General features: G+C 36.9%; 2 protein-coding genes across 2 annotated transcripts; one reads left to right on the top strand and one right to left on the bottom strand.

Moving 5' to 3' along the window:
- Nucleotides 1-142: 142 nt before the first annotated feature.
- On the bottom strand, nucleotides 143-25327 carry LOC121740274 (DNA helicase MCM9). The gene is given in 19 exon segments (XM_042132929.1): nucleotides 143-1266; nucleotides 2271-2416; nucleotides 2717-2843; nucleotides 3459-3583; nucleotides 5103-5249; nucleotides 6138-6247; nucleotides 6326-6479; nucleotides 7617-7836; nucleotides 8283-8389; nucleotides 8552-8781; nucleotides 9185-9456; nucleotides 9535-9632; nucleotides 12481-12756; nucleotides 22899-23111; nucleotides 23604-23738; nucleotides 24048-24128; nucleotides 24504-24676; nucleotides 24933-25059; nucleotides 25151-25327. Coding segments are annotated over 19 exon segments (3861 nt in total). The 5' UTR covers nucleotides 25214-25327; the 3' UTR covers nucleotides 143-209.
- Nucleotides 15520-21016, top strand: LOC121740272. The gene is made up of 2 exons (XM_042132927.1): nucleotides 15520-15809; nucleotides 20174-21016. The coding sequence occupies exons 1-2, from the start codon at nucleotides 15699-15701 to the stop codon at nucleotides 20828-20830; spliced, it is 768 nt and encodes a 255-aa protein (XP_041988861.1). The 5' UTR covers nucleotides 15520-15698; the 3' UTR covers nucleotides 20831-21016.
- Nucleotides 25328-26186: the final 859 nt, after the last annotated feature.

Genomic DNA, 26186 nt, shown 5'->3' with positions numbered 1-26186 from the left:
AATCACAAACGTGACGCATACATTACTTCTGCGAGACCAATCAGGATTGGTCGCATTCACGCGAATTCGCGCAGATGCGTGCGCCTTTTTAAATTCTCAGAAGTAATAAAGTGAGTTAACGCTTTGGAGTTAAGGTTAAATTTGTTACGTTCAGTTTTAATAAATCGCTTCGACTCTGCGCTAGTATAAGTTGACCCTTAGTAATACTTTCAAATATCTAAATCTATATCACAATCAGAGCTCTCAAACATTGGTATTTGGGAACCAGATATGGACGGTTTGCTGAAACTTGTAGAAGCACTGCTACCAGGGGTATCTAGTTTCTTTACAGTGTCTTTGCTAGTCTCTACACATTTACTTTCTGTTAGCAAATTATTCTTATCAGATTTCTCTTTGAATTCAAAAAGTTTGAGTTTATTCAGAGTTTTATGTGATATACTATCATTCAGATCAGTTTTTTCCTCGCTTGATTTATTACTAATTCCACCATTTAAGTCAATATTATTTAAAGAAAGATTTTCTGTTATTTCATGATCTACAATATTCTCCTTATCATTTTCGACTTTAATATCAATACCTAAATCTTTAAAAATGTCATTTACACTTGGTACTTCATTTAACATGTTCTGAATATTTAATTCTTTGTCGCCATTTTCTTTAGACTTATTCGATTTTTTTGTTTTTGTGTCTTTCTTTAGTTTCTTACTCTCTCTTTCTAAAGTGCCATTCTGTAGAACAATTTCCTTTCTTTTACGTCCTTTACCTTTTGTTTTCGACGGACTTTCTGATGCCTCAACTATACTATTACTTTTACATTTCCCATGATTGATTATTGATTCAATTTCTTGATTATCGTCTATTTTATCACTTGCATATTTTTCTTTTAAATCATTAAAATATGTACTCGTAATCGGTAGGGACGGAGTCATATCATCCTCGACACTTCCAACATTAAACTTCGCGAACGATTTATGATTTTTATGTAGGATCTCATTTTCTAGCGTCTTATGATCGACTTCCAGAAGTTTTGCATAGTAAAGTAGCTCATCCTGCCATATGTCATAAAGGTTTAATTTCAATAGCAATTTTTTCGCTAAGCAGAGGTAGTCAAAGTCTGGATATTTCTGGAATGTTGTGTGTAGAGCGTCCGGCGAGTCGTGAACTATGCAACTCTGCATCGAAAGGTCTACCAGTGCCACCGCTACTATCGCGTCCATTGCTAATATCGTCGTCCTATACATGAGTCGACAATGTGCTTCTGATAACCTGCAATATGGATTGTATAAACTTTAAATATTATACATACTTTACTGCTCAATATTTCCCCAATTAAGTAATCCATACTAATATTATAAATGCGAAAGTGTGTCTGTCTGTCGTTCCGTATGTCAGTCTGTCTGTTGCCTCTTCACGCCCAAACCGCTGAACCGATTTTGCTGAAATTTGGCATGGAGATACTTTGAGTCCCGGGAAAGGACATAGGATACTTTTTGTCCCGGAAAAATGTACGGTTCCAGCTCAATAAACGAGTGTTGGCGCAACGGAGTTGCGGGCGTCATCTAGTTAATAATACTTGCAATTTAAAATCACAGCTTTATAAACCACAGCTCACTATTGTGAATTCAAATTTTCATTAAGTACATTAAACCAGAGACTAGATTAAACCTAGGTTTGTTCTGAATTTGTTTAAAGTTTAGCGAATGCGATGTTCTGATGTTTCTTCAAATGATGGCGTTGTTAATACATTACACGAAATAGTAACAAACATCAAATTCGTAGCTTGAATAGTCCTTAAGACTATTCAAGCTCCGAATTTGATTATTTTGGTCCGAAACTGCCATTGAATACAACATTCAGCAATAAACATTAGTTTTTCGTTCAAAATGATAGCTTCTAGACAGGCCCGGATCTATGTTTTAAAAAGGAGGGAGCAGAATCCCAATTTGCCGCCCTCCAAGCAAAAATAGGTAATAATTTTCATGGTCACATAGGTTTTAACCGCAGAACGAGTTCTACAAAACTTTGTTGAATTGAAGTGGCGGTGGTGAGAAGTCACGCGGTCACGCTGAGGTCCTCTCCTCCAAGTCTTTGAACAACAGAAGAATTTTGCGAAACAACGTTGACGGGGCAGCGCGGTGGGCCACCGGTGGCGCACGCGGCGGTTAAGAAAGCGGCAAAAGATTGGGTGGGTCTCCGGCCGCCCCCCAATTTTTGCCGCCCGGGGCAAGTGCCCCCTCTCGCCCCTAGAACCGAGCCTGCTTCTAGATTACCTTATAAGGCTGTCTAGCATTCGGACGGTGGTCCTTGAAGGATCCCTGCACTCTGACTGCCGCTGCATCATGTAATAGCTCTGTAGTATCGCGTTAGCTGACCGCGTTCGTTGCACGCATCTAGGACCGATTAGTCCTATGTAGGTCTGAAATAGGTTTTATTGCTAATTTATTTTTAGGTATAAAAAAGTACAAATTGATACGAGTGATTACAGAGAGAGCAACTTATATTGTGAAAGTAACTTTAGGACTTGAAACAAATATACTTATGAATATAAGCAACTTATACTGTAGAAGCAACTTAAAATGCTGTTTACAAAATCGTTTAAGGCTTCATTGCTTTGTTTAATAGTATACATAGGTGTAATAACTAATAATTATTATTTAACCCATTTATTATATGGAAACTAGTTATAGTAAAAACCTATAAAAATAGTAAGATATACCTGCAATTTATCAACACTCCATTTATTTCGTAAACCTGTGAAAACCTCTCCATACAGTATGTGTTTCGACACCAGCGAATCCCACGATTTGTTCTTTGAATCCATCAAAATGAAAATCAAATCGAACCTGAAATGAGTAGAAGAAATCCATACTAATATTATAAATACGAAAGTGTGTCTGTCTGTCCGCTGAACCGATTTTGCTGAAATTTGGCATGGAGATTGGAGATATTTTGAGTCCAGAGAAAGAACTAGAGCATAGGATAGTTTTTATCAAGGAAAATGTACGGTTCCTACGCAATAAACGTATATAAATCCCATACATTATCTGTCAAACTCTACATTAAATTGATATTTAAAACTTTAATCATCACTTAATCATCATTAAATTTATATGAGTGGGGCAATATGTCTATCACAAACACAGAGTATTTTATAAATAGTCTGGACTCTAGAATTTAAATTGACATTTTTATTATTTGCTGTATTTTGATTGTCATTATCCGAAAAGTAAAATTATTTATTTAAGTACGCTCAACGTCATGTAGCAGCAACATAGAAAATTATTTTTTATTTTAGGCACCTTTATGGAAAATATTTAAGAAACGAAAAATTTAAAAGAGACAATCTCATATTAAAATCATTTTAACTTCAAAACTTCGCGCGTGAGCTCTGCTCAACATCCATCGTTATAATTCCTCAAAACACACAGGCTATTTTAAAAACACAAAAAGAGCTTTACCTACTTAACAGAGGTGTCCCGAGTGCAACATTAGTCGCAAGCGGCTGGTCCGTCTGATACTTGCCCCGCGGGTTGCAGGCGGCGATCACAGCGCACCTGGTATTCAGTTTACATACTATTCCGACCTGAAATTAACGATTACATAAAATTATACAATACAAAGTACTATCAGGGAAGTTGATTCGTAGGCAGATGGCGGACCTACGTATTTTGGTCGCGTTACGTCAAACCGGACCGGTCACAGCTAACCATAAAGTTAATATACCTAGCGGAATAGAGCAACAATCTCGAGCTGTCAAACGAAACCGATATTGGTTTCATCTGTGTGTAAAAATATGTGTACGTATACACTTATGATTTCTATGAGATTAAATTGTCAACGTGCGGCACGTGCCGAATTGACGTCAAAAACAGAGTCAGAGTAGACAGAATGATAGAGTATGCCGACTTAGAACTAATGTTGAAATATTTAAATTTGACGTAATTATCACGAAAATCGTCGCTAGGGTTGTAAATTTGTTACCTACAAATTTAAAACTATGACATATTCGCTGGACGTGTTCCTCTTTGGTCGTATTGTTGTTTGTGTTTTGGCACACCGCACATGCGATTAAAATTGTCAGAATCCAATTTTGAAATCTTTGTTTTGAATATTTAAAAATAAATTATATCAGCCAGCACGAGGCACATTCCGTTCATAATCCTAGTGAAACCCGACGAATTTGACAGATATTGAAACCTGTCCGTTTCTTTGCAGTCGAACTACTGGTAGTTATGTCTATTGTGACAGAGTGCTGTAGCTGTCATGTATGTCATGTATCACACGTCTCTTTTTACCCCGCAGTGTTACTGATAGTGACATCTCTCTTGCTTAGGCCTTTGTTTCTCTATTCCGCTAGGTACAGTCTGTCAAAAAAGTCATGAAATTAAAAAGTGGCAACATCGTAGTGTCATTCCTTTTTTCTTAGATTGATGAAAGGGATGACACTACGATGTTGCCACTTTTTAATTTCATGACTTTTTTGACAGACTGTATAATATTAACTTTATGCAGCTAACATTGGACTGACATAAGCCAATCAAAATATGATGTAGGTCCGTCTGTGCCTGCTGCATATGAATCAATTTCTTCGATGGTACATCTAGCATCCCCATGTGAAGTGGAGTTGAATGAATGGAGTTACGCATTTTGATAACTAAGACGACGATATGTACGTGGGAGAGCCATGCTTCGGCGCGAATGGGCCGGCTCGACCGGATAAATACCACGTTCTCACAGAAAACCGGCGTGAAACAGCGCTCGCGCTGTGTTTCGCCGAGTGAGTGAGTTTACCGGAGGCCCAATCCCCTAACCCCTACCCTATTCCCTTCCCTACCCTCAACTATTCCCTTCCCTTCCCTACCCTCCCCTATTACCCTATTCCCTCTTAAAAGGCCGGCAACGCACTTGCAGCTCTTCTGATGCTGCGAGTGTCCATGGGCGACGGAAGTTGCTTTCCATCAGGTGACCCGTTTGCTCGTTTGCCCCCTTATTTCATTAAAAAAAAAAAAATGTTTATGTCCAATCAAAGAGCGTCCTGTAGCAAAATAATTTTTTATTGGTCACTTATTAGGCACACGACACGTTGACTGCCATACACCCACCTTGGCCACGGATATAGTCTGCTGCTCCATGGCCTCGTGCATGGCCATCTTGTCGTGTTCCCGCAGGTGCGCTATCTCGTCGATGCAGCACACGCCGCCGTCGGCCAGCACCAGCGCGCCCGCCTCCAGCTGCCACACTCCGTCCTCCTGCAGAATAGTCAAAGTAGCTTGTGTTATAAAAAAATATGCTAAGGCTTGTCATTGATAGAGTCGCAAAGGTCCCAGCTCGGGGTTTGTCAAAGAGCAATGGAGCGCAGCATATTAAGTGCAAGACCAGCTGACCGAATAAAAAATAGCATGCTGCGCTCCACAACAGGTGTTAAAGACGTCGGCATGAAAGGTGCAAATTTAAAGTGGGACTGGGCGGGTCATACCAGCCGCATGCATCCTGAGCTGAACTTTGATTAAAGCACAAAATAAAGAGTAGAGCTGCGCGTCCACTGGATCAGAATCAAAGCGTACGGAGCGTCGTCATTTACGAAATGCCGATGGGGTGCGTCCACTGCATTCGCATTCAGCATCCGTCATATTCTGTTAACGTGCATTTTCATGGAGAAGAGTGATGAGGATATTGTTGTAATTAGCTGTATTTTATCAGAAGAGGAAAAGAGAAACAAGAGGAAACGAAAGAATTGATTCTATAAACTCAAAAAGATTAATTTTCGGAGAATTTCATACATTTTCATCATTATTTGCCCAATTTCATCCCAAATATTGTCTCTCCTCAGTTGGTTATAATAATGTTGATGTTTTAGATTGTAAAGTTCTTCATATTTTTCCACTTAAGTAATTAAAATATCGTCATTCATCGTGAAAAAGTATTTATGTATAGCCGTCGCGTCGTCGTAAACGCGTCAGAACTTGAAACCTTCGGAATCCGAATGACGCGTTCACTGCGGATGACGTGATCGGCATAAATACCGGTCTCAGGCGCTGAAATGCCGATACAGTGGACGCAGTACCATAGAAATCAATACAAAGCAACAAATCCGTACGCTCCGCTTCTGATCCAGTGGACGCGCAGCTTTAACTTACCCGTAACGCCACACACGTTAGACCAGCTAGCGTGCTCCCCGCGCCTGTAGTGAACACTGAGCGAGGTGTCAACTCCGCAGCCGCCTTTAGCAGCTGGGACTTGGCAGTGCCTGGAAAAACATTGCCTAAGTTCGCATCTTACTGCTGTCACTTCACCATTATATCAAAAATATAATCAGTCATTATACCTGGATCACCAACCAGCAGCAAATGGCACTGCTCTCTGACATGGCTTGCATAGTTCTCATCATCTTTAGTCACTTTGTCTCCTTGTATGTCGTGGTTGGCACTTGTTATAACAGACAACAGTATCGCCAACTTAACCAGGTGAAGTCCATATACCTGCAATATGAAATATAAAAAAAATCAATATAAAAATAATGTTTTCTAAGTACTATCAGAGAAGATTCATAGGCAGTTGGCGGACCTACCGCCTAGACGTAAGTTGGTCGCGTTATGTCAAACCCAGCCGACAGATCGCGACTAATAGTAGAAGAGGGGAGGGTGCCATTTTTGTAGTCACTCGAGCGTTATGGAGACGTAGTAGATTTTGTACATTAGGTAAAGCTGATAAAAAACCACCTGAGAAATCTGATTTCTATAGCATGATAACTAGACACATGTCGGAAGCCTATGCAAGCATAAACACGCTCGAGCTACTCCCGAAACTCCTCCTCCTACTCCCCTCTTCCCCTCCCCAACTATAATATTGAATTGACATAACTCAACCAAATGACGTAGGTCCGTCAACTGCCTATGAATCAATTTCTTCGAAGGTACATACAACATTTTTGATAGAGATTTATATTTAAACTAGATGACGCCCGCAACTCTGTTGCGCCAAAATTCGTTTATCGCGCGGGTTCTACATTTTTCCGGGAAAAGTGTTAAATTGCATACTAATATTAAAAGTATGAAAGTGTGTCTGTCTGTTTGTCATCTCTTCACATTCTGCTGATATTTGGTAAGGAGATACATTGAGTCCCAGGGAACGACATGGAAAAGTTTTTATTCCGAAAAAATGTACGGTTTTCGCGAAATCTTATATCTTTAAATGAGCAATTCTTGTATATATATATACTAGCTGTTTGACCGAGCTTTGCTTTGGTATTCGATAAAACACGAATAAAATGATATTTTCTAAAAATGATTCCTAGCTAGATCGATTTATCGCCCCCGAAACCCCCTATACACTAAATTTCATGAAAATCGTTGGAGCCGATTCCGAGATTCCAATTATAAATATATATATATACAAGAATTGCTCGTTTAAAGATATAATTGGAATCTCGGAATCGGCTCCAACGATTTTCATGAAATTTAGTATATAGGGGGTTTCGGGGATGATAAATTGATCTAGCTAGGAATCATTTTTAGAAAATGTCATTTAATTTCGAATACCGAGCAAAGCTCGGTCAAATAGCTAGTAAATGATTATTGGCGCAACGAAGTTACGGGCATAGTTATTGTATATTTTACCTGTGGACAAACAGTAGCCAGAATCTCATCTCTACCCTTCAAGGGAAGATGTTGGTATTTTGCCCAGAAGTCGTTGAAACAGTCCTTGATGTCTGGCGATGAAGCAATAACTTCAGATCTCTTGGCGTTGCTCACTTCAACGAAATTGGCTTCAAACACCAGTTCTACTCGCGTCCTTTGCCCAGCGGAACACGGTTTCCATCGACGACGGACTATTCCACTGGAAAAATAAAGAATTTGGTTAGTAACATAATATCTAGAAATTAGAAGGTTCAAACTAACCTAGTTTAGATTCTTCTTTTAGAAGGAATTGGTTTAATATACTTTATGGTCCTATACCCAAAGGGTAGGGTGTTACTAAGACTTCATTATCTGTCCGTCTGTCTGTCAATCTGTCTCTCTCCAGGCTGTATAATAAGAACCATGATAGCTAAACAGCTGAATTTTTTACAGGTATTTCTATTGGCACTAATAAGAAATACTAAAAACAAAATTAAAATAATATTTATTTAATTTTAAAAATCACATTGGTTGTATCAGAATTCAGAACCCCTGTTCTGATACAACCAATGTGATTTTTTTGTCTTTTTTGCTCCTTATTATTTATTTTTTTATGTTTTTTTTTCATCGAAGTCCACACCAAAAAAGCATCAATACAAAACATACCAAATAGTCACATCATCACCAGGTTTGCAGGAGTCAACGAGATCATTCTCAAGCACAGCAGTCATGTACCCTGGTATTGTACCAATTGTCAATTTATTTACTTGCTCCTGAAATTTTTTGTAATTTTAAATTTTAAAGATTTGTTAATATCAAACTGCTATTCCATGCCAGAACAATAAGGAAATTCTAGATTAAATCTTTAATTTTTACAAAATATTGATTCTTTCCTTTTTCCACAATTGATAAGGTGTTCAATTATGAAAACTTACTTGTAACTTTATTTCTTGGTAATCCTTACAATGTATTCTCGATACGAGATTGAACTGATTGAATATTGTACATTTACATTTTGGGCTTGGGTTTGCACACTTTGTAGGTGCTTTCAATATGTAACTGCTTTCAAAGTCTGCCTCAACAATCATTTCATATTTACATTTTACACACACATACATCCTTTTGTACTCCAACATTTTTGACTGTGTTATTCTTACAACTGTCCCTGAAAATTTTTAAGCAAAGGGTTACTTATTGAAATTTATATTTATTCATATTATGTTACAATATACTTAAGTATTAGCAAATCATAAAGATTTAAGATCTAATCTGGATAAGCATCACAGAATGTAACATGTCATGTTTGAATTCTTTTAACCCATCAATCCCCAAGCGGCACCTGGCTACCGCATAACAATAGAAAATCTATTATGTCTGCCATTCCCAAGAACAAGGTATTGACTACACTTAATTCATGAAGCTCTAAGCGGCCGCATCCAGCCGTGATAACTATAGATAAGCTATTGTGTCTCGTTATTCCACGATTGATGGGTTAATTAGTAATTTTATTATGATTGAATGAAGAGTTTAGACTGTTTACATCATTAACCAGTTAAAAAAAAACTCACCAGAAATTTTCAAAAAGCTTCCTATATCTGAATTCTTGGGAAAAACTGTTCTGTGTAACTCTGGGCATACTGGCAGGCCAAAAAATCGAGCAGTCACGTTTTTCTTTAAAGAAGTATAAGCTAGGTCCGATATTAAATCTTTATATTGTTTCTTTGTTAGTATATTCTTCTGGGCCCTTACCAAGTCTTCACTGCAACTTGGCAAGAAGTGTATAGGATTTCCTAAAACCTTATCGCCTACTTCAGGATACGTCTCGAAAAGCTTCAAGAAACTAAAAAGAGATATAACAGTTGAACAAAAACTAAGAGTCACGGGCATTTAATAAAAAATAAAAAGACAAAACCCATACTCAATTTTTATCGCGTAATATCCTAGGTTATCTTCAGTCGAAATTATTTTTAGGCATTCTTGCAAGTGGAACTCTAAAACATATTTTAAAAACATTTTTTAATCATAATATTTATTGTTTTTCTAATAAACTAACGTAGAAACAGAATTCACAGCTTTTCAAAACAAAGTTTTGTTTGTTTGACAAATGGCAAATGTGAAATGTCAAATGATATATATTCTTTTTTTTTTCTTATAATGGCACTTCGGCTATGACCATGGCCAGTGTCGAGTATAATATTATGGCGGGAAAGCAATATTCTTTTTTCTGTATTATCGTCAGGTTAGTCAGGTCTAAAGTCTAGTCAAAGTCTAAGTATAAAATCAATAAAGTTAATAAAGTCAATACAGTCAAGAAGTCAAGTCGATCGATTCAGTAATTAAGTGGTAAACGCTTTACTGAAACTTTTTATGGAGTTTTGGAGGGAACACAAAAGAGCACGTTTCTGGTTAATTACATCACTTTCCCACACTCGTGCACGATAACCAGAGGTCGGCGTAGGTAGTGCCATTTAGGGTGAATGACCTCAATTGTATATGTGAACATGGACATACCTCCGGGATCGCGGGATAAAATCCCGCGTTCCGAATTATCGCGAATAATCAAGTATTTACTTTACAATTAATGAAAAAAAAACGAGTTTTCAGTCATAATTTCGCCGGATAAAAAAGGCCTAAATAAATGAGTCACTAAACGTTTTTCTACGTCTAATATTTCTTCAGCCATGTTTTGCTTAGTTGCCAGTATGAAAAAAAAAGATTACGCGTCAAAATCGATATCTATTATTTATTAACTAAACATAACTCTTTCTTTTTAATTATAATCCATATTTATTTAATACCGCAGGAGCAAGACGTGTGCGGGGTGCGGGGTGGCCCGCACTCCGCACACAGCAAGCAGACACTTGCGAGTAGCGCATGGCTTGTTGTTCTGTGTGTAGCATTTTTTTTGCGCGTGAGTCCAAAATATCCCATCCACACATAACAGACGAAAAGAACAAAAAATGTTATATTTATTTGGATATAAGTAGTATATCGTAAAGCACTTTCAGGCTTGCCTGTGTTGCCTGCGAATGATCGCTCGGTTGTTTGCGTCGAATGTTTAACGGTGCCACTAAGCAAATTCATTATTGTTTATTGTTGTTTAAATATATTTTAAAAGAAAGTCAATATTTGATAAACATTAAATGGATTTTTATAATTAAACAATCAAATTATTTGCAGGTAACACAGGCAAGCCTGAAAGTGATCTACGATATACTACTTATATCCAAATAAATATAATCACATTTCTGTTAATTTTTTACTTATTTGTTAATATCATATAAAACTTATAATTATGATAAATAAATAAAAAACTAACAAATTATTTCTTTATTTACGTTTGTCACAATATATTTTGTTGTTTCAATATCAAATTCTGAATGTATTTCCGATTATATATTATTTCAATGCGAATCCCAAAATCGCGGGATTGAGAGGCATGTCCACGTTATGCCGCGATTAACGAATCCCGCGGGATGGCACTACCTACGCCGACCACTGACGATAACGAATATCTAATGGTTAATATCCTACTGATATTACACATTAAAAACCCAGATAACACAATTTTAGGAAAATAATATTTAAAAAACACAACATCACCATTTCACATTACCGGCAAAACTCCCTGCGGGGCTAAAATGGTCGCTTTGGAGAATCATATTACGAATCATAATATGATTCATTTTTTTAAAATCGCAAAATGCAAGTCTGCTTGCAATTCATGTCTAGTCATTCGTACTAATTTGACATTTGTCAGTTTTGACAATTCATTTGTTGAATTGACTGAGAGGAATTGCTAAATGTTACCATTTTAGTCACGCAGGTATTCTTCTTCTTCTTCAGAACTCCACTGACATATTTATTTTTTAATTTTGCTTTCACTAATCACAAAGATAATGTCATATACTACGTAACACTAAAAATTAATCACTTAGCTGAGTTCTGCGGGGCTAAAATGGTCACAATGGTCACATTTAGCAATTCCTCTCAATCAATTCAGCAAATAAATTGTCAAAACGGTCAAACTGACAATTAATGTTAAATTAGTACGAATTACTTTAAGTATAGACATGAATTGCAAGCAGACTTGCATTTTGCGATTAAAAAAAATAATAATCATATTATGATTCATATAATTCATCTTCCACATTGCGTTTTTCGCGTAACTTTCTGCCGCGCACTGTAAAACTCTGGAATGAACTGTCAACAGCAGTATTTCCGGACCGATACGACCTGCAAACCTTCAAGAAAAGAGCGTATTCACTCTTAAAAGGCCGGCAACGCACCTGCAGCTCTTCTGATGTTGCGAGTGTCCATGGGCGACGTTAGTTGCTTACCATCAGGTGACCCGTTTGCTCGTTTGCCCCCTTATTTAATAAAAAAAAAAATGATTCTCCAAAGCGACCATTTTAGCCCCGCTGACTTCTGACGAAAGGAAAAAGTTTGGGAAAAAGGTATCAAAAATCCGAGCATCGCAAAGTTCGCAATTACAGGAACAGTCTTTGTGTTAGCGCCAAAGACTTATAATTATTATACACAGTAGGCATAGTAAAAGGAGGGGAAGTACTGATAGTAGGGCTTCCTACTATAGGAATTAGGATGAAGTACTTCGAATTTATTATATTATACTTAGTGCTAGTTTACTAATATCTTACATTAAAGGACCTGAATGAACCTGGAATTACTGTATTAATCAACAGCAGTAAAAAACAATAATTATAATTTATAATTGTAGCTGTTGTGTGTTAGCTGTCTAAACATGTTTCAATCTAGTTAAGCGCCCATTGGCTTCTGGCTGGCGCGGGCGCTAGCTGCTGTATATTATTTATTACCTGTATCTATTAATAAGTAATAACCATATGCTCTTGATAATAAAAGACTGAATACGCAAAAATATTTATTTGGTCGTACTATATTCAACACATCTAGACGGATCAGTAGGGAAATATTCTTGGCATTTAGTCATCAGTCGTTTCAGGGCTTGGATGTACTTTCTCTGTGTTTCATCATTCATCACGTGGGCTACGTTTTTGGAGAAAATTTTCTCACGTCCCGTACGCGCGTGGATACCGACCATAGTAACTCCGATAGGCCATGGTGCATTACCGATCGCCATTTGAAGATACGCGTCACTAGCCTGAAAGAATAGAGATGTATTTTTATTAATTTGCTAGTTTCGAAAGATTAAAATGAAAATCTTAGATGAATGATTGGTCTCGCGCGTGCGCTACGACTAGATACCGTCGGAGAACTTGAAAAATGCGGCAACAAATCATACGCCACATCGGGCGTAACCGCGCCAGTCGCGTCGCAAGCTTCGGGTGAGGTGATGTGTCGATAATTTTCGAAATTTTAAGTTACGTCCGTAGCAAAATGCCAGTTTGCGTAGTAAGACTTAACACTACAAGAAACAATAAAGATACTGGCATCACATACCATCAGTAAATATTATATAAATCGTCATAAGCACAGAAAAATAATATAAACCTGAAAATTCGGATCGGAGTACCGCTTGATGTTCAGTGTTGCCAATTACCATATTCTAAAAATTCCCAATTTTTTTTGAGATTGTGATTTTTATTTATTTATTTATTATATCTTATTTTTTTATATATACATAGTGGCTGAGTGGATGAGCGCATTAAAATCTCTAGCAAAAAGTTTTCAAAGTTCCTGGATCATGAATGTGTATTAATAAATATGAATTATGAGTATCATATTATAATAAAAATCTTAAATACAGTTTATATTTTATGTACACAATACAGTAACAAATGAAACAACAAATTTAACATTTACTTTTTAGGGTTCCGTAGCTAAATGGCAAAAAACGGAACCCTTATAGATTCGTCAGGTCTGTCTGTCTGTCCGTCCGTATGTCACAGCCACTTTTCTCCGAAACTATAAGAGCTATACTATTGAAACTTGGTAAGTAGATGTAGTCTGTGAACCGCATTAAGATTTTGATACAAAAATGGAAAAATTATTAAAAATTTTAGGGGTCTCCATAGATACAACTGAAACAAAAAAAAATTTTCATCTAAGCTATGCGTGTCTATAGATAGGTCTTGAAAAATCATATTGAAGTTTCAAATATAATTTTTTTCTAACCTGAATAGTTTGCGAGAGAGACTCTTCCAAAGTGGTAAAATTTGTGTCCCCCCCCCTCTAATTTATAAAGTAATGTCATGTCAGTCATGATAAGTCTAGAAAAAATATATAATGTACATTACTATTAATTCTACCAACGAAAATGGGTTTGAACGAAATCTAGCAAGTAGTTTTTTTTAAATACGTCATAAATGGTAAATAATATATAAAAATAAATTAAAAACCTTTTAATTTCATAAATCATAAACCTTATTGTTGCTGCGGAACTCTTCATGGGCGAGTCCAACTCGCACTTGGCCGGTTTTCTATGACTCATTTTTAACTTTCGTTAAACTTCCTACCATTGTTTTTGTATTGTTTTCTCATCAATATTGTACCCATTATATTTCGTTGACCTAAACAACGTTGTTATTTTATCGCATTCTTTTCGAATGGACTTTATTGCAATGGTAAAGTTTATCTGGTGATTGAAAAATCAGCACTTACTATACAATAATAATAAATTACAAGACCACAGCAACTAATTTTTCCCCATTGATTGGGCACCAGTCGCGTATCTGGCAACCCGATTATCTACGCACACAACATTTTTTGTGCATTGTTTTACACACACTACAATATTGAGTTGCCGGCACTTGCCGCATTCAGAAATCTGTTTTTTCTATATAGCGCGGTATCTAGTCGAGCGCGCGCGCGAGACCAATCATTTATCTAAGATGAAAATATTAGATAACTTTTTTTAAATAGCATGAACATTAATCTTATGATATATTATAATATGCGCATTGTGTAGCTATATTGTTGGCCTAAATAATTGCGTTGGTGGCACTGGTGAGACAAATCCAATCACAAGTGCCATTCAACGCACCGTTGTGCGTTGGCGCTTTTGTTTTTATTGAACTGTGTTATGCAACATAGTGGGTAGCTGAATAATTTTAAAATACAGGTAGTTTTTTTTTCTAAATACAGTTAACCGCTTATCAAGCTACCCATGGTAATTCAAAGTTCTTTCTCCCCTTCATTCTTTGAAAAAAAAAACTGAAAATTTAAATAAAATCCTTATAAAATAAATAAAATCCTTACTTATTTAAAAACTTTGATTTTCTTAAATATAGATAAATACAACTGGTCAGCTAGTAAAAGATTTTGTATCAATTTATTTATAAATACATCGAATGGTTGGTGTTCGCGCCCTTAGCGCAAACAACAGCGCGACTGTGTTCGCGGCCTTAGCGGGCCCTGGCGGGGCGCGCGGGGCGCGGCTCGCGGACCCCACTCACCTCACGCTGCGCGGGCGCAGCTACCACTCTTCATCGGGCCGACTCGACAGCTAGTCGTTACCAATTGCTTATTAACTTATATCAAAATATACACGTCAGATACAGTCCACGCTTTTCATTAGAAGATTCCCACGCTATCATTTGGTCCATCTACCGGGAACAGAAGAAACCAGGAATTTATAAGAAGAATCAGGTGTTGAGTGAGTTCGTTCCGATTTTCCTTTTTTTCCCTTGTCTCTTTTCTATGCCTCTTATTTCCAGGCTTGCCTTTATTTTAAACTAAGCTTAGCTGTTTATTTGTAGGCGCTGGAGTTGTGCATATCGTAAGACGTTGACCTTCTCATGTCATTGACCGCTAGCCGCGGCCATTTTGTGTACGCTCAAAAATTGCAACATCATTGCATTTTTACTTTTGTACTGCCACTTTTTCTCCCCTTTAGTCCCTTTATTGCATTATTTCAATTAAAAAAAATAATCGTTTCCCCATTTCCTTTTTTTGCCTTCTAGTTTCAACCTTTTTTCAACTTATTTCTAGCCATGGATCGCTTAATCAGGAAACGTAGTTCCATGAAAGCAAAGCTTACTTCCTTTTCTAATTATTTAGAAATTCTAGATAGTTGTACCTCTTTGTCAGATTTACAAGCCACAGAACTACAAGGTCGTTTAAGTAAGATAGAAAGCTTATACGATGAATTCGATCAGTTGCAGGTGGAGATTGAGCTGTTGTCGGAGGATACTGACGAGGCATTTGCGGCCCGGGAAGCTTTCGAGCAAGCTTATCATAGACTCGTCGCTACGGGTCGGTGCTTTCTTACTCGCCATGAGCGTAAGCACCAGCTGGAGTCTGCAGGTGGCTTCGGGTCGGGCTCCGAAGACACAGTACAACAAACATGTAAGAATAACTTTGTTCGCTTGCCAAAAATTGATTTACCTCATTTTGATGGTAGTTATGAGTACTGGCTCGAATTTCGTGATACATTTCTTTCGCTAATTCATCACAACAATAGCATAGATAACATTAATAAATTTCACTATTTACGTGCTTGTGTTAAGGGTAGTGCGGTCGAAATAATTAAAAATATGGATTTTAAGGCCGATAATTATTTAATCGCGTGGGAATTACTATGTGAACGCTATAACAATAGTCGTTTGCTCACAAATAATCACATTCAAGCTTTATTTAATGTCGAGCCTATTTTACGTGAATCCCATGTTGCACTACGTCAGCTGATTGATGTTATCAATAAAAATATTAGGGCTTTAAAAACTCTTAATGAGCCTGTTCAACAATGGGACACACTTCTCCTCTTCATAATGTCTAATAAATTAGATATTGTTACGGGTAGAAAGTGGGAGGAATTTCGTAACACGTTATCTACGTCGCCTACTTTATCCCAATTTTGCTCGTTTTTAAGCGATAAAGCAGATTTGCTAGAAACTTTAGAGGATAATTTAAATAATACAACAAGTAAGACTAACACTAACAATATACTAACAAATAAACAATCACAAAATTACAAATCAAAAAATTACTTAATTACTACTACTAACAAAACTAACACAAATAATAATTTTCAATTACGTTGTCCATTATGTTCTAAAAATCATTTACTATTTAATTGCGAATCATTTAAAAGCTTAGCAGTAGAATCGAGGATAAAAAAGGCAAACGAACTTAAGGTTTGCACTAATTGTCTACGTAATGGTCATTTCGAAAAGAAATGCAAACTGTCGAATTGCAAGTATTGTGCCGGCAGACATAATACTCTTTTGCATACCGACAAACCTGATAAACCCTTTAATAATCCCATGCCAAAACCATCCGATAATATCACTCTTTCGACGAATGCTTCATTTATACAGCCTACTACTGATATAAATGTTTTGCTTTCCACAGCGATGGTGAAGGTGATTAACGAAAAGGGCAAGAAGTACGACGCACGCCTACTTCTAGACAACGGCAGTACAGTCAACTTCGTTAGTTCAAGTTTTTGCAACAAGTTGGGCTTGTCCGGACGCGGTACGTACTCCACAGTCACAGGTGTTAACAACCAAACTAGTTTCAGTTCACAATCTTGTAATTTACATATTGAGTCTTATTATGGTAATTATTCTTTTAACATCAGCTGTCTTATTTTACCGCAAATCACACAAATTTTACCGTCTACGCCAATCGACATTAGCAAGATTCCGATACCTACGGGCATACAACTAGCTGATCCATCGTTCTATATACCGTCAGTCATAGACGTACTTGTAGGTGCGGAAGTATTTTGGGACGTCATTTTAAGTAACCGTGTTAATTTAGGCAAAAATTTACCTATTTTATGTGAAAGCAGGCTAGGGTGGCTAATATCAGGCAGTATTGGTGCACGCAAATCCCTTTCATACAATAATAATTCTTGCGACAGCAAAAACCTGATTTGTAATTTTTCACAGTCTGAAATTAACATGGACTTAGCCAAATTTTGGGAACTAGATTCGATATCTTCAACGCACTCGCTCTCGACAGAAGAACGAGCATGCGAAGACAGTTTTTATAAAAATACACGTAGGTCAGATGAAGGTCATTTCATTGTTAAAATGCCACTTAAGCTCGATCCTAGCGTCTTAGGCAAATCATATGAAATGGCTAAGCATAGATTATTTTCATTAGAAAAACGATTTCAACGCGATCAGTCGTTTAAATCGATGTATTTAGATTTTATGCGGGAATACCTAGAATTAGGTCACATGTCGCTCGACACTGATAACGACCACAATGACGGGATCGTTAAGTATTATTTTCCACATCACGGTGTCTTACGCGAGTCTAGTACGACGACAAAGTTACGTGTCGTGTTCGACGGGTCGGCTAAAACGTCGACAGGCGTGTCAGTCAACGACATACAGATGGTCGGACCCACCGTGCAGGACGATCTTTTTTCAATTTTAATTCGATTCCGGCAGCACAAATTTATCGTGTCATGTGACGTCGAAAAAATGTACCGCTCCATAATTTTAGACGAATCACAGCGATCGTTGCAAAAAATTGTTTTTCGTTTCGATCCGAGCGAATCACTTCAAACTTACACACTAAACACTCTTACTTACGGAACGGCGTCAGCACCGTACCTAGCGACTAAGTGTTTAGTCAGTCTCGCTGATAAGGCTAGTAACGACAAAGTTAAGTCTTCAATTCAACGAGATTTTTATATCGATGATTACATAAGCGGTGGAGATACAATCTCTGAAACAATCGACTTATGTAAGGAGGTAATAGGTATTTTATCATCAGCAAAATTTAATCTTCGTAAATTTCAATCAAATAGCCCGGAAATATTAAAATCGATAGTACATAATCAGGAAAACGTAAATAATTTTTTAGATCTTTCGCGTAATAATTTAAATTTAAGTACAAAAACATTAGGTGTAAACTGGCTAAGCGACATCGATTGTCTTTCATTTCGCATAAATATAGATAAACATAAAAATATAACAAAACGATACATTTTATCGGTTATCAGTCAAATTTTTGATCCTTTGGGTCTAGTAGGGCCTTGTATTCTAGAAGCAAAAATTATAATGCAACGGCTATGGATTAATAAGTCCGACTGGGACGAAACAATAACTGGCGAAATTGCACATCAATGGCATTCGTTTGCCAATGCTTTATCTTCACTTAATAATTTACGTATATCTCGATGCGTTTTTTCTAGTGATGCAGTGACGCGCGAAGTGCATATCTTTAGTGACGCTTCGGAGCGCGCTTACGGCGCTTGTTTATATATCCGTACAGTCGATCGGTACGGTAATATTAAAGTTTCGTTACTCACTTCGAAAAATCGTATAGCACCTATCAAACCGACGACTATTCCTCGATTGGAATTGTGCGGTGCCCTGTTAGGTACGAGATTGTGCACTAAGGTAAAATCTGCATTAACTATTAACATAAATAGGTTCATATTTTGGTGTGATTCATCTATAGTGTTGGGGTGGTTGTCGACACCTGTGAACCAACTCAAGCCGTTTGTCAAAAATCGTGTTTGCGAAATACAAGAAAGCACGCTTGGTTGTGAATGGCGTTACGTACCGTCAAAGGCTAACCCGAGTGACCTTGTTTCACGTGGAATGTCAGCTGATCAGATTATTGATTCGTCATTATGGTGGGAAAGTTCCCCTTTTCTTTCACAAAATGAAACTTATTGGCCAAAATTACCTACTGACCCCGCGAAACAAGATCTTCCAGATATTTCGAATCATATTTCTTTAAATATTTCAAGTGACAGTAGTAATCAGCTACATAATAATAATGAAAATCGATTGCATGATTACACCTTAATTCATAATTTAATAGAAAAATATTCGAATTTAAAATATTTACAGAGGATAGTTGCATATTTACAAAGATTTATTTACAACTTAAAACATAAAAATAAAAAAATAAAAGGATTGCTTACCTATGATGAACTTAAAAACTCTTTAACTCATATTATCCTTGCAGGACAACAACAAATGTTTCCCGAGGAATACATCATTTTAAAGGCGGGAGGGCTTTTACCGCGGAAAAATAAACTTAATAATTTATCACCTTTTATTGACAATAGTAATATCATTCGTGTAGGCGGAAGGCTTAACAATTCACCTTATGATTACAATGTTAAGCATCCGATATTATTATGTAGTAAGCATAAGCTTACAAAGTTAATATTTGAATCACAGCATGTAAGCCTATTGCATGCTGGTCCACAATTACTTTTGGCAAATATTTATCAAAATTATTGGCCTGCGGGGGGCAGAAACTTAGCAAAATCTATTGTCCATAAATGTTTAAAATGTTTTAGGTATAGAGCCGAAAATTTACAACCAGTAATGGGACAGCTTCCTGCCGTTCGTAGCAAACTTGAATTTCCTTTTCTACATTGTTCAGCAGATTATGCGGGTCCAGTACTTATAGCTGACCGGAAGGGTCGAGGATGCAAGCTAACAAAGTCTTACTTGTGTATCATCGTCTGTCTCGCTACGAAGGCCGTGCATTTGGAGCTCGTCACGGAGCTCACCAAACAGGCTTATATCGCTGCGCTAAATAGATTTATCGCCCGCCGCGGTAAGCCGCGCAGTATTCTGTCCGACAACGGCACAAACTTTGTCGGCGCTGCTAATGAGCTTTCTTCTTTCTTGCAGGAACCTGATATTCCTTCTGAGTTCGCCAACGAAGGTATAGAATTTTCTTTTGTACCTCCTTATACTCCGCACTTCAATGGGATCGCCGAGGCTGCTGTCAAATCGACAAAACACCATTTAAAACGATTGCTACAGCAAACGCACTTTACTTATGAGGAGCTAGCCACATGTTTAACTCAAATAGAGGCAGTCTTAAATTCCCGTCCCCTCACTCCTCTCTCGTCAGACCCTCACGATTTTTCCGTCCTTACCCCCGCTCATTTCCTCATCGGACGCTCGCTCACATCTGTGCCTCAAGCACGGGCCCCAGATGGAAACATTACAAGCCTTCAGCGTTACCAGCGAGTGGCCCGCATAAAGGATCATTTTTGGACTCGTTTCCAATTAGAGTATATTTCTACATTACAGAAAAAGACCAAGTGGCACACTTCCCATGGTGCCATATCAGTGGGCACGCTCGTGCTCATCAGGGACAAGGATGTCCCACCTCTCTGCTGGCTCTTGGGCAGAGTCGTCCACCTGCATCCCGGCGCCGACGGTGTCACCAGGGTGGCTGACATCAATACCCGGAAGGGTATCATCAGGAGGGCCTTCAACGCCATCTGCCCTCTTCCTATTGAAGACACTTCAAGGCGGGGAGCATGTTCGCGCCCTTAGCGCAAACAACAGCGCGACTGTGTTCGCGGCCTTAGCGGGCCCTGGCGGGGCGCGCGGGGCGCGGCTCGCGGACCCCACTCACCTCACGCTGCGCGGGCGCAGCTACCACTCTTCATCGGGCCGACTCGACAGCTAGTCGTTACCAATTGCTTATTAACTTATATCAAAATATACACGTCAGATACAGTCCACGCTTTTCATTAGAAGATTCCCACGCTATCAGTTGGTAAAATTTACTAATTTGAACATAGTAGTGTTGCGTCATGCATGAAACCATCCAACAAAATTCGCCGTTGAAATGCCGTTGAACGCACCATTTGCGTAGATAAATACAACTGGTCAGCTAGTAAAAGATTTTGTATAATAATGGTTGGTAAAATTTATTAATTTGAACATAGTAGTGTTGCGTCATGCATGAAACCATCCAACAAAATTCGCCGTTGAAATGCCGTTGAACGCACTATTTGCGTTATGGTAATTTTATTCATAAAATATACCATGAATCGAAGAAAAATTGTAATATACCTAAATATATTGCTTACTTTTATGTTCTTAGTCAAAAACTTCTCACTATTATTCAATAAAACTGAAAATATGTTGAATTGAAATCAGGCAGTATTTGGGCTAACGGTTTTTTCGCTGTCAAAAAAAGAGGGGAGGTCCAGGCCAAAAACCGACAGTGTCACCAGATGTTAAATATATCTCCAGTAGCTAATGAGGCCAAAGATTCAAATTAAATATAGCCATTATAAAGAAAAAGCGGGGAAAAAATCAAAGGTACCTCAACGCATTATGGTGCGTTGGTGGCATTGAATGGGTCAATTGTAACGACAAATAATGGCTAATTTTCGAAGCGATTTTAACCAATATGGCATTAATCCTTATTCAATTAAACACTTTAAATACATTGTTGATTTAATATAGATCTATATTATGGCCCTTTACAGCATATTATGAATTAAATGAATATTTTCGAAGATATTACCTAATACCTACATATTTAAAAATTGCGAGACGTAGCTTTTGCGGCAGTACCGACCAATGCGGGCCACGGGTAGTAATCATGAATATAAATCAAAACTGCTGAATCGATTTTAATCATTTTTTCAGTGGCTATATTTTTTTTACCCGTGCGAAGCCGGGGCGGGTCGCTAGTAATTACAATATACATAACCAAGATGACGCCTGCAACTCTGTTGCGCAATCATCGCACAATTATAATTTATAATCTTACATTTTTCTGGGATAAAAAGTATCCTATGTCCTCTTCCGGGATTTGAAGTATCTCCATACCAAATTTTAGCAAAATCGATTCAGGGGTTTGGGCGTGAAGAGGTAACAGACAGACACACTTTCGCATCTATACTAATATTATAATTCTGCAGAGTTTGTTAGTTTGTTTGTTTGAACGCGCTAATCTCAGGAACTACTGGTCCGATTTGAAAAATTATTTCAGTGTTAGATAACCCATTTATCGAGGAAGGCTATAGGCTATATTTTATCACGCTAAGACTAATAGAAACGAAGAAATAGAGGAAAATGTGGAAAAACGGGGGAAAATTATTTGAAAGGGCTTATTTGAACGCGGTAATCTCAGGAACTACTGGTCCGATTTGAAAAATTCTTTCATATGCTATATTTTATTATTCTACGACTAATAGGAGCGAAGAAATAGAGGAAAATGTGGAAAAACGGGGGAAAATATATGAAATTGCTTATTATCTTAAGATTCTTAAGAACTACTGGAGAAATTTTTATGTTATTTGGCAACCATGAAGAATAGACCACGTTAAGGGACATAGGCTATTTTTTTGCGGAAAAATGTACGGTCGCGTGAAATTCCTAAATTACGCAAGCGAAGCCGCGCGGAACATCTATATACTTATAATAAAATCGTAGGAAAGTCAATGCTGTACATTGAAATTTTTGTACAATAAATAATACTTGGGACGTGATCCACTATACTAACGCGGACGAAGTCGCGGGCAACAGCTAGTTTAAAATATTATTAGTATGGAAATATTGATCTAAATCAAGATGTAAACTGAAATACAATATAAATATTTACCATTATATAATTTCTTTCCAGCAAGTGCTTCGTGATCTCCATTAAGCTATCACAAATGTCTTCTGGAAAGTTTTTCTTCTTCAGCTTTCTTGTCAGGGGTTTGAGGTAGACTTGTGTCTGTGTGTATGTAGCCCTCGCCATTTTGTGTTTCACAGATTGTTTCTCAGCAGCTGTTGCGGAATTTAACTGCTGCCCCCAAAGCTTCAATAGAAACTGAAAAAGATAAATAATAAGATATGATCATGTTATCTTTGCATATTTTACACTGGACATAAACTATTCTTATATAGACTAATTTGTTATACTTCTAGAGTCTGGCTATCGAAAGATGAGACTGGAAAAAGGCGGCAAATTAAAAAAACCTACGTATAGCAATCATGTCTATAGCCGGAAGTATAGTTTTGATCTACGAACTACAAATAATAAAAAAAAAGGAACTTTATTCTTCTCATCATCTTTCGCTAGCCAGACGAAAAGCAGAGAAATTAAATATGACACAAATCACAGCTGCGATTCTTATTTCTTTAGAAATAAGAATCGCAGCTGTGATTTGTGAAGTGTATTAGTTGTTTATTAGTATGCTATAAAATTAATAGACTTCATAGCTATGATTCTTAATTATTTATCCATGCTTTGTTTATTTGCTACAAATGCATATTATCATAATATTCTGGTGTAGCAGTAGTATAAAAGAAGTAGTTTTACCTGTAGCAGTGTGAGAATAACATTCATGTCATGATTTCTGTCTCCTTGTCCCATGGTTTTGGCCATTTCTTGAATGGATTCATAAGTCACAGAGTCGTCTATGTCATCCTCTTTGTGTGACTTTTCTGAACCACTCTAAAACGAAGATCTTATTTTAAAATGATGATAGATTTTATTTTCAATTTGTACATGTTTCTTCTCAAAAGTCCTTGCATGAGCAGAAACATATCTTGCCAAAAGTTTCACTTACTCATTTTAAAGTATTCAAAATAAATAATATACAATTTATTATAAATAATATGTTATGCTCAAAGACCGAAAACGCTCAGTGAGTGATTTTAACGACCAGCAGATGGCGTTATTAAGTAACACGAAGTCAATGAGTGTTTGCTATACCGAGCAAAGCTCGGTCATCCAGGTACTTATTATTATTCAATAACATACCTGTGTGCCTAAAGCTAATATTTCATCCAAATATGCCTGATCCACTTTCTCCATAGCCTCTTGGAAGTCATTACGGAAACCCTGAAACATAATTTCAAAAGGATAAATCCACAACAAAGAAATATTTATACAGCAAATACTTTTTCAAGGTTGCTTACTTTACAGTGAGGGCCACGCTACACCGGAATGGCAGCGGCGAGGCGAACACTTTCAGTGTCATATGACCTTTATAGAAATCGTCAAATGACCTAGTCATATGACGATTTCTATAGTTTAAAATCACATGACACTAAAAGTGCTAGGCTCGCCGCTCCCATTCCAGTTTAGCCAGGCCCTAAAGGACTGGCAAGGGTCATTTTATATATGCTTCTTAAAAATAAAATCAAGAATTATGCTAGTAATGGATTATAATTAAAAAAAAACTGACAGAATCAGAATAATTGTGCTAAATCTTACCCGATTGGCCTCTGGTTCCTGTATCTCTATACGTCTGAGTCTTTTAAATGCCTGTCTCTCACTCTCACCAAATAGCACTATTGGGTGTCCTCTTTCTCGTAGACGTTTTATAACCTCAGCTCTTGGTAATGATACACTTTCATCATTCTCATTTTCATTTTCAGCATTTTTACCTATTCAAAAATGTTATATCAGTACCTATATAAAATCTCAATAAAACTAATGAATACTTCAGTCATCAGTTCTAATACAAAACCGCAGGGCAGTTATATGTATTTCATTAGTCTATGACAAAACTTACAATTTATAGCAGTTACAGTTCGGTCAGTCTCCCTACGGAAAAAAATCTAAGAGTGACCTTCTGTTGTTAGCATAGACATCTTGTGAGAGGTAAAATAAATCTAAAAGATGTTTGAAGACTATTAGTACCTGAATCGTTTTCCTCAGTTTTATCTTTCTCTTCTGGTTGGACCAAATGTGGACCATACTTTTTCAAATATTCTTCTTGTTCTTTTGCTAGGAGGTCACCCCTTTTGAAAAACTTTTTGGTTGGATTCTAAAAAAACAAGTAGTTTGAAATTCCTTCATATTGATAATATTATGTTATTGTTTTGGGTTTGAATTACGAAACCAAAAACAAAACTTACCAAAACATTCTTCTCCTCTAAAAGTTTCCTCTTTCGGGCTATTTCAGCTTTTAAGATATCCATTTTAGGTAGGTTATCTATTGAGATTTTTAAATCTTATTAAATTTTTCTTTATAATAGTAGTAGAAACTTAATATTTAAAATAATTATTTTTACTCAAAACAAGCCAAGCTGAAAGTTCACATTCGTAATTTTTTGACATTTGACTTTTGACACTTCTGACATTCATTTTCTTCTTCCCCTGCAATTTTTCATTGATTTTAGTAATATTTTTGCCAAATGATAAATATTTATTATATTTTGATATTTGTTTGATAATATTATTTAGAACAACTATTTACTACTTTCCTTCTTTCCATAGACTATGAGTTCCATGCCTCTTCAAAAGGCGAATGCCCAAAAATGTATGGACCAAAAACCCGTAATCGATTGAAACCATCTATATGTGGCATAGTAGACTACTTAATATACTGTATCCCAAATACAATGTCCTTTTTGGATTAAACAATCACCGAGTACTTTAAAAACGATCGTAACTAATTGACTTTTCTTATAGGAATCTACATAGACATAATATATACCTATATATTATTATGTCTATGGGAATCTATATGATATTCAGGACGACGCGATGCTACAAACGATAGTGTGGCGATTAGTAGGTACGTAGTAAAACATTTTTTAAACAGATGTACAGTGTTGTTATTATGTATTTATTAATTTTATGTAGATTTAATGTTTAAATATTTATCACTTTTATATCTGACAGTATAGAATGTTAGTTTGGTATAGAAAATAATCTGTATACCATATTATGTGCTGGTTTTTTTAGGATTATTATGTATCATTATTTTTATAAAATAAGGGGGAAATCAACTTTACTGTCGCCCATTGACACTCGCAACATTATAAAAGCTGCAAGTACGTTACTGGCCTTTGAAGGTTTGCAGGTCGTATTGAAAATATAGTGACAGTTTATTTCGGAGTTTTACAGTGCGCAGCAGAAAGTTACGCAAAAAACGCACGGTGGAAGACT

Source organism: Aricia agestis, chromosome 3, assembly GCF_905147365.1.
Source record: "Aricia agestis chromosome 3, ilAriAges1.1, whole genome shotgun sequence".
NCBI classification, from domain to species: Eukaryota; Metazoa; Arthropoda; class Insecta; order Lepidoptera; family Lycaenidae; genus Aricia; species Aricia agestis.
The sequence above is the reverse complement of the archived record's forward strand: the minus strand, read 5'-3'. Positions and strand labels throughout refer to the sequence as shown.